At 58.4% G+C, this 12511-nt stretch overlaps 2 protein-coding genes across 2 annotated transcripts in view; both read left to right on the top strand.

Annotated features, from left to right (window-relative positions):
• VAX2 (ventral anterior homeobox 2) overlaps nucleotides 1-3845 on the top strand; it is a 27221-nt gene extending 23376 nt beyond the window's left edge. Inside the window, exon 3 of the mRNA XM_007453398.1 lies at nucleotides 3408-3845. Coding sequence (XP_007453460.1) covers nucleotides 3408-3845 — 438 coding nt within the window. The remainder of the gene's footprint in view (nucleotides 1-3407) is intronic.
• A 2293-nt stretch (nucleotides 3846-6138) lies between these two features.
• The window catches only part of ATP6V1B1 (ATPase H+ transporting V1 subunit B1), a 25871-nt gene continuing 19498 nt past the window's right edge, over nucleotides 6139-12511 (top strand). The window contains exon 1 of the mRNA XM_007453397.1: nucleotides 6139-6256. Within this exon, the coding sequence (XP_007453459.1) occupies nucleotides 6139-6256 (118 nt within the window). The remainder of the gene's footprint in view (nucleotides 6257-12511) is intronic.

Here is a 12511-nt window from a genome sequence, read left to right as displayed (position 1 = left end):
CCCCCAAAAAAAAAAAAAAAAAAAAAGACTCTGCACTTCCAACGCAGGGGGTGCAGGGAACTAAGATCCCATGTGCCATGTGGCATGGCCAAAAAATTAAAAACAAAAAAAGATGACTTTATGGGTAATATTATCCCCATTTCAGAAAGCTGAGCCTCAGAGAGGCTAATTAACTTGCCCAAGTTTATATGGCTAGAATTTTGTGGAATTCTCAGTATATTCACCCGTACTTTGGGGTGAATATATTATTGAATGCCTCCGATGTACCAGGTGCTGTTCTAGGCATGCCCTCCCCTCTCTGTTACACCCAAAGCTGCAGCAGGACTGGACGGGTAGGAGATCACTGGTGAAATCTTCCCTCATCGTTGGTGGCACCCCTGTTACTGCCACTCCCTTTGTACCTACTTGCCCTCCGTTTGCTGGGAGCGGTCAGTGCCACTCTCCACTACATCCTCAGTTTCCTGAGGCAACGAGCCATCACTCCTGAGTCTGTCCTCTCCCTCTAGTTCAGAAGTAGGAAAAGAGAAAGTGAGCAATAAACAATACCTCACACTGAGTGTGGGCCAGGCTAAGCCCTCTACAGGGATTTCCTATTTGATCCCTGCCACAGCCCAGGTTTTTGTTTTGTTTTGTTTTTGGCTGCGTTGGGTCTTCATTGCTGCACAGCTCTTCTTTGCGGTGCGCGGACTTCTCATTGCGGTGGCTTCTCTTGTTGTGGAACACGGGCTCTAAGCGCACAGGCTTCAGTAGGTTGTGCCTCACGGGCTCAGTATTTGTGGCTCGCAGGCTCTAGAGCGCAGGCTCAGTAGTTGTGGCGCACAGGCTTAGTTGCTCCGCGGCATGTGGGATCTTCCCAGTCCAGGGCTCGAACCCGTGTCCCCTGCATTGGCAGGCGGATTCTTAACCACTGTGCAACCAGGGAAGTCCAGCCCAGGTATTTTTATCCTCATTATAGAGATGAGAAACTGAGACTCAGGGGTTCTTGGGGGTGGTGCCTGGCCTGAGGTAGGCGCTAGCCTGGCCGAGAACCCAGGAGGCTTCCCAGCAGGGGAAAGGATTGCAGTGACACGCAGAGCCACGGTCCCCACGGATCTGGTGGGGCCACTTCCTGGAGCAATCAAATTCCAGAGTGACTAATAGTCACTTCCTTCAGCCAGACTTGGTTGAATCTTCCTCACCGTCCCTTGCCCATAACACCTTCAAATGTCACCTCTTCAGAGGTGCTGTGTTTGCCACCCCACTGATAAGATAGTCACCTCCCCGCCTCTCCCCTCCTTATTGTGCCTCCAAAGTGCCAGCCCACAAACTGTTATCTGTGCATGCCAAGTTAAGTACAGAAATGGACAATAAGTGTTTAGAAATACACACAGCAATTTTTCTAGTAACTCATTTTAATTGTATTTTACAAAAGTGTTGGTCCACGACAGATTGGAAACAAAAAGTGGTTCCTCACCACGAATAATTTGAGAGACGCTGCTCAAAGCACTTATTGCCACCCGACAGCCACGCCTGTTTGTTTTTATTGGTTGTTTATCTTCTATCTCCCCCTCTCCCGTGTGTCCACTCCACACGGCAAGGATTTGCTCTGCTTTGTGCACTGCTGATTCCGCCCGCCTAGAACAGCGCCTGGCACAGAGTGGGCACTCAATACCTATCTGCTGAATGACGAGTGAGTGAGTGAATGCAGCAATCAGCCTAAAGTAGATCCCGAAACTCCCTGGTCACTTTCAGTTATTGAAACTCAATCCAGTCCCGTTTAAAACACCCAACTCACATCTGTTTCAAATCTTTTCTTCCCTCCCCCTTCGCCCACTCAGAACAGGCCTGACTCACTGCTGGAGGGACCTGCAGGGGAAGAGCCCCTCCCATCACAGCCGCTAGAAGGGAGCGTGCTCTGTCTGAGCCACCTGCTCACCCTCGCCCACCAGCAACCTCCCCCCAGGGTAGGAGGGCAAGGAGAGTGGCACCTTCTGGCCTGAGGAGCCTCATGGCTGGAGGTCTTTGCCAGAGGGGCAGTTGCTCCCACAGGTGGCATGTTAGGCATGGCCCCAGGCAGCCTTAGCTCTGCGCTCACCCTGCCCAGGCCAGCCTCCTCCTCTCCACCTGTCCTTCACCCGGGGCCACATGAATTGCAGCTTCCCTTATGTCCTCCAAGGTTGGAGGGAAACAGCGGGGCTCCCAACAGCGGGGCTCCCCATGCTTTTCTTTCTGGGCCCTCCACTCCGTGGTCCCTCCTGGTCCTGCTGGCACAGACTACCCAGCCAGCTGCCAGCCTCCGGGCCAGAGGCAGGGCCAGCCTCTGTGCTCCTGGGAACACGGGTCTGGGTGCTGCAGTGATTGACAGGTTTTCCAGCTGAGGAGCAACTGTCAGTCTCTCCTTCTCTCAGGCATTTCCAGGCCCTGCAAGTGATTCAGGACCCAAAATCTGCCTCCTGGGGGGAGCACCCTGTCCTTCCCAGAGAAGGGAGAAAATCCCATCGCTCTCAGGGGGCCCGCAGAACTGACCACTGAGCTCCTGCCCGACCCCCAGCCTTCCTTTCCTTCTACAGACTAGGATGGGGTTGGAGTTCTGGGTGCCGGGTGCCGGGTGCTGGCAGAGGGCAAGTTCTCCTTCTCTCAAAGGCCTTGAAAAAGGTCTCTGCCCTTTGGTTGGTGGCTCCATTTAGGATGTCCCCAGCTTTGGGTGTGTGGCCGTTGGAAGTGCCCCTCACCATCCTGACACATCTTCTTACACTTGGTATCACGTTGAGAAGCCCTTATAGGTGATGGGGTGGGAGGGAACTGCTGAGAGTTTCGAACAGGGGGATGGCCAAATGGGCTAGGGAGCTCCCTTCAGAGGCAGCATGGGGGCTGAGACAGGAGGAGGGGGGTGGCCAAGAGGGGAACTCATCTGCGCCCTCCCACCTCCACCCTCCAGCTGCCAATCCACCCCTCCATCCTAGGGTCAGCGTAGCAGTAGAGGGGTGCCCATGATTTGGGGAGCCAGTGTCTCTTATCAGTTCCCCCAGTCAGCCTGATTATGGAAAGATCTTTTTTTTTTTTTTCCCGGTCCAAGGGCCTCTCACTGCTGTGGCCTCTCCCGCTGCGGAGCACAGGCTCCGGACGCGCAGGCTCAGCGGCCACGGCTCACGGGCCCAGCCGCTCCGCGGCACGTGGGATCCTCCCGGACCGGGGCACGAACCCGTGTCCCCTGCATCGGCAGGCGGACTCTCAACCACCGCACCACCAGGGAAGCCCGGGAAGATCTTAATGACAGTCTGATTGCTCTTCTTTCCTCTCGGGCACGAACCCGTGTCCCCTGCATCGGCAGGGGGGCGGTGGGGCCACCCCCCCCCCCCCCCCGCCGCCACTTTGCTCTGCCTGTCCCCTCTCCCTCGCTGACACCCCTCCCCTTGCTCCACCCCAAGGTGAAGGTCTGGTTCCAGAACCGCCGCACCAAGCAGAAGAAAGACCAGAGCAGAGACCTGGAGAAGCGGGCGTCCTCCTCGGCCTCCAAGGCCTTCGCCCCCCCCGACATCCTGCGGCTGCTGGAGCAGGGCCGGCTGCTGTCCCCGCCCAGCGCCCCCAGCCTTCTGACGCTGACCCCCCGCCTGCCGCGCCTGCCAGCCAGCCACAGGGGCGCCTCCTTGGGTGACCCCAGGAACTCGTCCCCGCACCTCACCCCGCTGACCTCAGCCTCAGCGTCGCCACCGCTGCCGCCCCCTCCGCCAGCCCTCTGCTTCTGCACCGCCCCACTCCTGGACCTGCCTGCCGGCTACGAACTGGGCTCCTCGGCCTTCGAGCCCTACAGCCGGCTGGACGGGAGGGTAGGCAGCCCCGGCGGCGGCAAGAAGGCCAGCGCTTAAGTCTCCACCCGCCGTGTGACACTGGGTCCCCAAGCACAGCACCACCCCGGCCTCCTGGGCCCAGAGACGAGAAGCGGGGCACCCACACACCCTGCCCCGCCCACCCTGCAGCTCAGAGACTCTCCAGTGGATGACGTTGGTACCGCAGCTTGTGTGTGTGAGTGCAGTGTGTGTGCGCGTGTGCCTCTAACTGAAATAAAAGGAAAACAATGACAAGAAGGGAAAAGGAGTTCCCACCGCACTGCCACTGCCCCTCAATCCCCTCTCCCGCTCCTCACTGGGAAGGAAAATGGGCTACAGTCAGGGGGACCTCTGATGGGAGAGGCGGAAGCTGGGGCCACGTTCGCAACTTGGGGGGATAGGGGTACCCACCTGACTCCCGCTGCCTGTTAGAGCTCCCACCGGGCGTTACAAGTCCCATGGTACCACCAGCGATGCTTTCGTTGGTAAGCATTGCCCTCTGCAAGCTTCTCTTTCAAACGTGTACTCGAGAGGGGGGATGTCAAGGCCTTGAAGAGGGTGACTAATGAAAGGTGACACCAGGATCCAGAGAGCTGGAGAGAGGGCATCACAGGTAAACCCAGGCATGACCGCACAATGCTTTAGAGGACCCACCCATTACAAACACCCCAATTTGAAGCACTTTTTAAAATTTTTTCTTGCTTAAAGAAGATACTTTTATTTAACTTTTTATTTTGCAATAACTGTAGACTTACAGGGAGTTGCAAAGATAGTCCAGAGAAATCTGAGTATCCCTCACCCAGTTCCCCCCAATGGTTGCATCTTCCATAATTACAGTATAGTATCAAAACTGGGAAATTGGCATTGGTGTGTGTGTGTGTGTGTGTGTGTGTGTGTGTGTGTGTAGTTCCATGTCACTTTATCACCTGTGTAAGATTCGTGGAACCACCACCACAAACAAGATACAGAACTGCTGATCACCACAAAGATCTCCCCCGTGCTGCCCTTCAAAGTCACACCCGTCCCCCACCCCAGCCCAAGAGAGTTCTTTGAAAGACTAGGAATCGTGAGGGGGTTGAACCTAAGTGGGAGACGGAGAACCCTGAAATGGGTTCTCAGGTCGGAGGATGCAGGGTGAGATTCTGACTCTGAAGGAAGAAAAGGCAAGCACCATCAGCTCCAGTCTGCTCTGGGAAGCGTATTTGGTTTCAAGTTGGCTGCCCTGAGTTACCCAGAAGGGGGTGCTGGATGACAGGGAGCCCCAGACAGCTGTGCTTCCCCTTTCCCTCGGTAGGGCAGTGTAGTTTGGGGAGGTCCTTAGAGATGCTGGGAGATCCTGAGTCTGCAAGGAGACACGTAGGTCACCGGAGCAGCCAAACACCGGTGCCCACGATGCTTTGCCCAACAGACCTGTGCATGCTCCACGGCCCAGGGGACAGGTTCTTTAGCCGCCAGGCATGAAGAGGGGCCCTCTATTTGTACTTTCTACCTTGGGTTGAAAATGTCAGGGCAGACCTGCTGTCTGGGACCCTGGAGGTGAAATATAAGGTGAGACAGGGTCCTGTGATCGACGGAGAGAGACATGCCCTGGTTCTCAGGGAGCCCTCAATATTATGAGACAGAAAGGCTTAAGGAGACCCAAGTCTGATGGAACAACACAGGCTGAGCTCGTGGGGGCTCACAGCCAAGTGGTGGCAATGAGAGAACTCCCCAAAAGGCAGGACACAGGAAAGAGGTCAGATGTGTGGTGAATCCAGGGTGCTGGAGGATCCAGGGAAGGCTTCCTGTAGGAGGTGGCACTGAAGCTGACCCAAGAATGATCCTCTATAGATGTGCGAAAAAAGATGATGATGGAATTTTGTCGGGGAAGAGGTAGCCAAGGAAGAGGGCAAGGAGGGCAGGTTGAGAGGACAGTGAGAAGACCTGAGGCGATGGCAGCCTGCCGGAAGCGGGGTGTGGGAGGGAGCGCAGGAGGAGATGTGAAGGGCATGGGGCTGTCGGAGCACCTGAGTTTCCAGGGGAAGGGCTGACTTCACACCGGCTGCAGGGCCGGGGGCGGGAACGGAGGAACAGACAGAGGTGGGAGAAGCCTGTCCTACCCCTCTGCCCCTCCCTCAGCCTCCCACTCTCAGGTGGCCTAGGGCGCCTCCCAGATCTGGAAGAGCTCAGAGCCAAAGCGCCAGGTTTCCGTGTTTACAGTCAACCCCGGGGGAGGAGAGAAGGGTGGAAGGGAGGGGTGGCCGCAGGGGGAGGCCGGCCGGCTCTCTCCAGCTCCAGCTGGGCCAGAAGTATTGGAGGCTCAGGCACTCAGCTCCCAGCCCTCCACCTCACCATGGCCGCAAAGGTAGACAGTAGCCCCCGGGGGGTCCCCAGCAGTGCCTCCAAGCTGGGTGCCACCCGAGAGCACGTGCAGGCGGTCACCCGAAGCTACATCACCCACCCCCGCGTCAGTGAGTATGACCCCCAGTGGGTGAGGTCGGGCGGGCTGCCGGGTCTGCAGGTCCTCCTTCTTAGCCTCAGGGAAAGCGGAGGACCCCAGACCTGGGGAGACCTAAGGGGCTTTCGGTCCTGTGGAGTGATGCGGGTCCCCAGCCCAGGGTACCCCAGAAGAAAGGGCAGGGGAGTAGCTGCAGGAACCTTCCTGTCATCAGTGATCTTGCACTGAGACCCCAAGTCCACAGAGAGCTCCCAACTGCCCCCAAGAGTGTGTGTGTGTGTGTGTGTGTGTGTGTGCACTCTTGTGTGCATATGTGTGTTTGGGGTGTGTGCATATGTACACCAGAATACTCAGTGTGAGGAGTTGTATAATCAAGTGTCCTTGGGGGATGTATGTGGCAACGCAGAGTACGTGTGCGTTCTCAGGATGGGGAACACCTGACACCGTGTGTGTCATGTCATGTGTGCATTCTGGGGGAGGGTGCATGGGTGTGGAACCAGGGGAAGGCATGTGCCTGGGTGGGCGTGTGCTCCCACCTTCACTTGGGTGATGACATACGTGTGTGAATATGTATGTGACAGCTTGAGCGTGTGTGTGATCAGAAAGGAAATGTGTGAGACTGTGTGTACGTACTTGTACACTCAGGGTGGGGGTGTGTGTGCAAGCATGCGTGCTCACGGGGAGAACATGGATGAGTGTGTGGTCAGATGATGTCACATGTCTGTGTGAGCAGCTAGGAGAAGGGCGCATGCCTGGCATCCAGGGGTAGGGGTGTGGGGACCACGGGCACTGGAGTGGACCCTTGCGGGCTTCTGAGGGGGCATTGGGGGTGTCTGTGGGTGTGGCTCGAGTGCCCGTCCTGCAGGGGTGGGCCGAGTCCGGATATCTGGGGCAGAAAACCCTGGAAGTCCCCAGGACCAAAGTGAACACCCCTGATCCGGCCATCTTTCCTTGTCCAAGGTCACATTCCCTGGTGTGGCGAATTCTTGAATTCTCAGACAGCCCCGTTCACTGGAGTAAACCGGCCTGGCCGGCACCAGCTAAGCAGAGCCAGAGGCTCCCAAGAGGGTGTGTATGGGGAGAAGCTGGCCTAGCACAGCCACCCCTCCCTCTGCAGCCAGCCAGCCCCACCGGGGCAGGGGCAGTGTCCCGAGAGGCAGCTGAGAGCTGGGTGTGCGGCGGGCCCACACCGCGGAGAGCAAAGCAGGAGCAGAACGGCCAGGACCAGGGCTCGGGGCAGCAGCGCCTCGGCTGGGGGGGCCACCACCTGAGGCCCGAGGCAGGCACCGCGGGGTGTGGAACACTCCAGCTAAGGAGAAACTGACAGCGAGTGGGGTCGGATTTATCAAGAAGGCCCCGCGCGCCCGGGGAGGACCAAGGTCCAGATCCTCCCCGACTGCAAAGCCGGGGTCACCAAAGCCCAGAAATATGCAGTGACTGTGCCCCCCCCCGGGGTCCAGAGCCCGGGCCTGGAGACCTGAGTAGAGTCGGCTGACCTTTGTCCAGGCCACCCCCGCAGGCGCCTCCCCCGTCTTCCCCTCCCTCTGTGAGAACGGGAGAGCCGCCTGGGTGCTGAGTGGGGGGTGGGGTCTGAGGTCTGGACCTACAGCTCGGCTTTCCTCTTCCCTGGAATGTGCCCTCCCAGGGTGCAACCTTACCCGGGATCCCCTCCCAGCCGGCCTCTTATTTATAGTCCACAAGCCCTGGCACTAGGGCCAAGGCCCAGGAGGTTTGACCCCGGCTGGAAGCAGGAACAGCAGTGTCCCCCCTGTTGGCACCATGCGGCCCCCAGTCAGGCAACTGTGTTCACACTCAACAGCCCACCCAGAGTCACGGGCGAGCGCAAGGTGAGCCCCTCGCCCAGTGCCCGCGTTAAAGGTGTTGCTGTGAAGACAGAGGCCGCTCCTGTGCTTTCGCTGCACACCGGCGTCCTGTCCACGCTGGGGCTGGCCGGCACCCCCCGCCTGAGGGAGGCTGGACTCCTCAGCGTGCGTCTGCACCTGCAGCTTTCTCCAACACCCCCCTTCCTCCTCGGGGGGCCTGGGCAGGTGGACTCCTGTGCCCCTCTCTGCCCTCCTGCCCCACCAGGGGACTCTAAGCACTTCCAGGCAGGACAACTTTTGTGTAGAGGCAGAAGGAGCCTAGGAGGGGAGCTGGGGCACCAGAGGGCCAGGGGATGGACGGGCAGCTGACTCCCAGCCCCAGAGCTCGCCTGGCCACGGGCATGGGTCCCGGGGAAGACTTCCTGGAGGAGGAGGTGGACTAAACAGGCCAGAGGCATTAAAGGTGATTTCTCTGCAGTGGCTGAGGGAGGGAATAGGGCAGAAAGGGGGGTGGTAGAATCAGGACGGGGAGGGACCCCAGCAGTATCCACCGTGGGAAGGAAGGGACCCCTCTGCCTTCCTCAGAGCTGGAGTTGTGCTCCACGGAGAGGAGGCAGCAGGAGCTCTATCTGGTTGTGTGGGGCAGAAGGGGTGGGGTGAGGGGTCGGGGCGCCCCGCAGGAGCAGAGGTTAGGACAGACGGGCTGGCAGTCTGGCTGGAGGGCTGGAGCCCGGTCCGATGGCCCAGGGCCCTGAGTGCCAAACCACTGGCTGCCTTGGTTTCCTCAACAGAACGGCAAGGGAGGTTACACGGAGAGAGTTCCACCGTCAGGGTCTTGGGCCGATTCTAAGAACCCTCCGCCCCTGCCCTCCCTCCCCTAATCCCTCCAGCGGGGATCTGGGAGGAGGTGCAGGGCCTGATCCGCTCTGCTCCGCGCCCCCCCCCCACCCCCGGCCTCACGCATGGACGCCCGCCTCTGCTGGCTCCCAGGACGCTGCAGGTGTGGCTGAGCCGGCCCTAATTAGCGGAGCCCCGCTGAGCCTTTGCCGGGGAAGGCGGTGGGGAGGTGGGAGCAGAAGGGGCCCGCAGCCCGAAGAGCAACCCAACCCGAAGTGTCAGCTAGGACAATGGAGAGGGGGTGGGCAGAGCAGCTGGAGGGATTGTCTGCAACGTGTCCATGCCCTTCAGGGGTCTTCTCGTCCAGCCCTTGCCTCCAGCACCACCTCCAGGGTCAGGGACGTGCCCCGGGCTGGGGTAGGGCCATAAGCCTCGAGTGCCACAGGCTACTGTCCTGACTTGTGGTGGGCCCTAGGAGAAATCCGCCGACTTCCTGGGCCTCAGTTTGCCACTCCATGCGATGGACACCATCAGAGTTGGGGGTGGGTGCAGACAAAAGACCTGGCTTCCGGTCAAGGACACCTTTGTTGCTCAGCCACCACCTTGGCTGTGTCCAAACCACACAGCCTCTAAGAAGAGATATTGTCTAGTCCTACGGAGGAGACACCCTGGTCTGAAGGGACAGACACAATCTGTCTCCAGTAACGGACAAGCTGGAGAGCAGGGCACCCACTTGTGTGCCAGCTGTGGGACTTCAGAGGGGAAAGGGCCCAGTGAGCCTCCGTAGTTAGTCAAGGATGAGGCCTCGGACAAAGGAAGGCAATAGCCAGAGACTGGACCGAAATGGCCACGTAAGTGGATTATCTGCGATGAAAGGTCCAGGCTATAGAGTGATGTATTCACCCAGCAACTAGAGCCAAGAACCGTGTCCGCGGGAATCCTGGGAAGGCAGCTTATGGATGAGGCTGGTGTGATGAGATGGGGACTTAGAGACCTCATGCTGCATAGAATTGAGAAGTGCTGAGCACCCAGCTCTGCTGCAGGCAAGCACATTGCCTGGGCTCCCCGCAGACCAGCCCCTCCTTGGGAGCTGGAGTGGCCCCCCACATCCAGATCGCTCCCCTCTTTGTGACTGTGACCTTCACTGCTCCCCCCCTTGGCAGGTAGAGTTGTTGGTACTTTAGAGTTGTCTTGGTGTTTTCTCCACAGGGCCAGTAAGATGCCAGCTCTTCCCCAGGGCTATTGAAAACGCGGGTCTCCCTGCCCCGTGCTCCTTCCCGTTCTCACAATCCTCCCCTCCCTCTGCTGGGCTCCCTGGCTCCTCTCTGCTTCACACAGTCCTAGTAACCCAGAGGGTTTGCTCAAAATGCCCCCTGGGCAGGAAGGGCTGTTTGGTGATTTTCTTGGTGGGCAGGTGGATGCCCTGGCCTCTGCCCTAACCCTCCAGAGGCTGGGGTCTTCCTGTGCCTACAACCCCTTTAGCCTGTGTATTTGCTTTATCATCCCTTCCATTCTACCTTCACAAGGGTGGCAGGAGCCAGAGTAGGCAACAGGATCCTCATTTGGTTTGGGGATGGGAAGGTGCGTGTGTATGTAGGGGGAACACATAGGTCCTGATGTGGGATATACGGGAATGGGCTGGTGGGACAAGGTGACGCCTTCCATAATTCAAAGAACAAATATTTACTGAGTGTCCATCACAGGCCCACACTCTTCTAAGAGGTGGAATCCAGCAGTGAACACTACAGACACTCCTGCCCTCACGTGTCTTGGAACTGATGTGTCCTCTTGCACAAGGGAAGTGAGCTTGTGCACGCCAGACACGCTGCCCTTCTTTCTGTTCCCCAAAGGCCCCAAGTTCTTTCTCTGGGCCCCTGGGCCTCCTTATCTCTGCCAGATGTGCCCTTTGGCCAGCTGTCTGGGTGCTGCCTGGATGACTCCACTTGACCTTGGAGCCTCAGCTCAAATGGCCCTTCCTGCAAGGCACCTCCTCCATGAGCTCCAAGCCTGGTGTTCAAGCCCATTCCCGCCCACCCTGCTCTTCCCCTTCAGAGCACTTGGCAATTATTTCATCTTTATCCCCTTTTAAATTGTAGGCTCCATCTTTTATTTGCCTCCTTTATTTGCCTAGCCCAGTATTGTGAAGGCATCTGAGAGGCAGGCTTGAAGATAGGACGGAGGAGGGAGGAGGGAAGCAGAGCTTGCAGGGCAGGAGTGAGTTGTCAAGAACCAGGTCCCAGCCTTGAGGTCTCAGCACCCAAAGGTATGAAAACAGGCTGAGGAGTAGCCAGAGAGGTGGGGGGGAGGGGCGGAGTGGGGCCTCCAGGGACCTGCAGGAGAGAGTGCATCCAGGCCCTGGTCCCTTCCAGGGGCACGGGCAAAGCCAGACTGGAAGGTGAGGTGTGGGTGGCAGGTGGAGAGGGCAGTGGAGCCGGGCTGTGATCGTCGCTGGACAAGGATTGGAGTGGAGGGTGTGATTTGAAGATGGAAAATACCAGAACTTGCTTGATGAGAAGGCCACAGAGAGAAGGAGCACTGGCCGGTCACCCTAGTGCTCAGCCTTGTCTAGGGCCTGGTTCCCAGTGCCGGGGAGGGGCTGGCTTAGATGGAAGATGGGACACCACCTCCGTGGGTAAAGGACAAGAGAGTGGCTCAGGTGCACGTGGGGGCTGGTAGTTTGAGGGCAGGAAGGGTGGGGAGTGCCCCAGCTCTGGGCCCAAGTCCAACAAGAACTTAGCTTTCTTGAGTTTTCCTAATAGTCCTTAAGTTTGAGAGAACATAGAAAACATCTGTGCAAGGATCACCTTGCCCAGTGGGTCTTCCTAGACTAAGTCCCCAGGAAAGGAACTCCAATCTGACAAAAATAAGGTGTTGACCACTGAGCCCCGCTTAGCTTCGCCTGGCGGGAGCAGCTGGGCAGCAGGCCTGCTAAAACCATGAGGGCGGGTGGGAGCCCATGTGGTGTGATAGGAAGCACAAGGGGGGCCCTGCCCCTGCTCTGCCACAAGGGTCTGTGTCCCTGGGTGGACTTTCCACTCCTCTGAGCCCCATTCTCCTGGCCTGTTGAGAAGAGGGCTGGACCGCTCTCCTGTCGGAGGCCCTTCCAGCCTGGGAGTGACCCAGCGACCTCACAGACACCCCTGACCATCCTGCCCTGCCAGGTTCCTTCACCCCAGTTGTCCCATTGGCACTTCAAAATGACCCTGGAGAAGGGCTACCATGTCCTGGGGTCATGGGTGATGGAAGGACCCAGGGTCCCTCAGCTAGCACCTCACAGAACCAAAGTAAGCTTCCTGTGTGCCAGTCTGTGCTTCTCCTACTGGGGTCCCCAGCACTGGAGCTGGGGAGTATTTCCTGGTGTCTAACCCAATCCCTCCCTGTAAGCCAAGCTCACATCCCCATCTGTGGCTCTCTCCAGCCATCAGGACGGGGGCAATCTGCTTCATCCTTCTTTGTGGCTCTGCTCTCTCCCTGCTCCCACAGATGCCCAGGGAGCTCGGCCTCGTGGCAGCGCAGGGCCCTGGCTGACTTTTCTCAGTGATGCCTGCACCCCCAACACACACACACACACACACACACACACACCCACACACACACACACCCAGCCC

This window comes from Lipotes vexillifer, unplaced genomic scaffold (assembly GCF_000442215.2).
Source record: "Lipotes vexillifer unplaced genomic scaffold, Lipotes_vexillifer_v1.1 scaffold253, whole genome shotgun sequence".
Classification (NCBI taxonomy): domain Eukaryota; kingdom Metazoa; phylum Chordata; class Mammalia; order Artiodactyla; family Lipotidae; genus Lipotes; species Lipotes vexillifer.
Note: the sequence above shows the minus strand (reverse complement) of the source record. Positions and strands in the feature narration are given on the sequence as shown.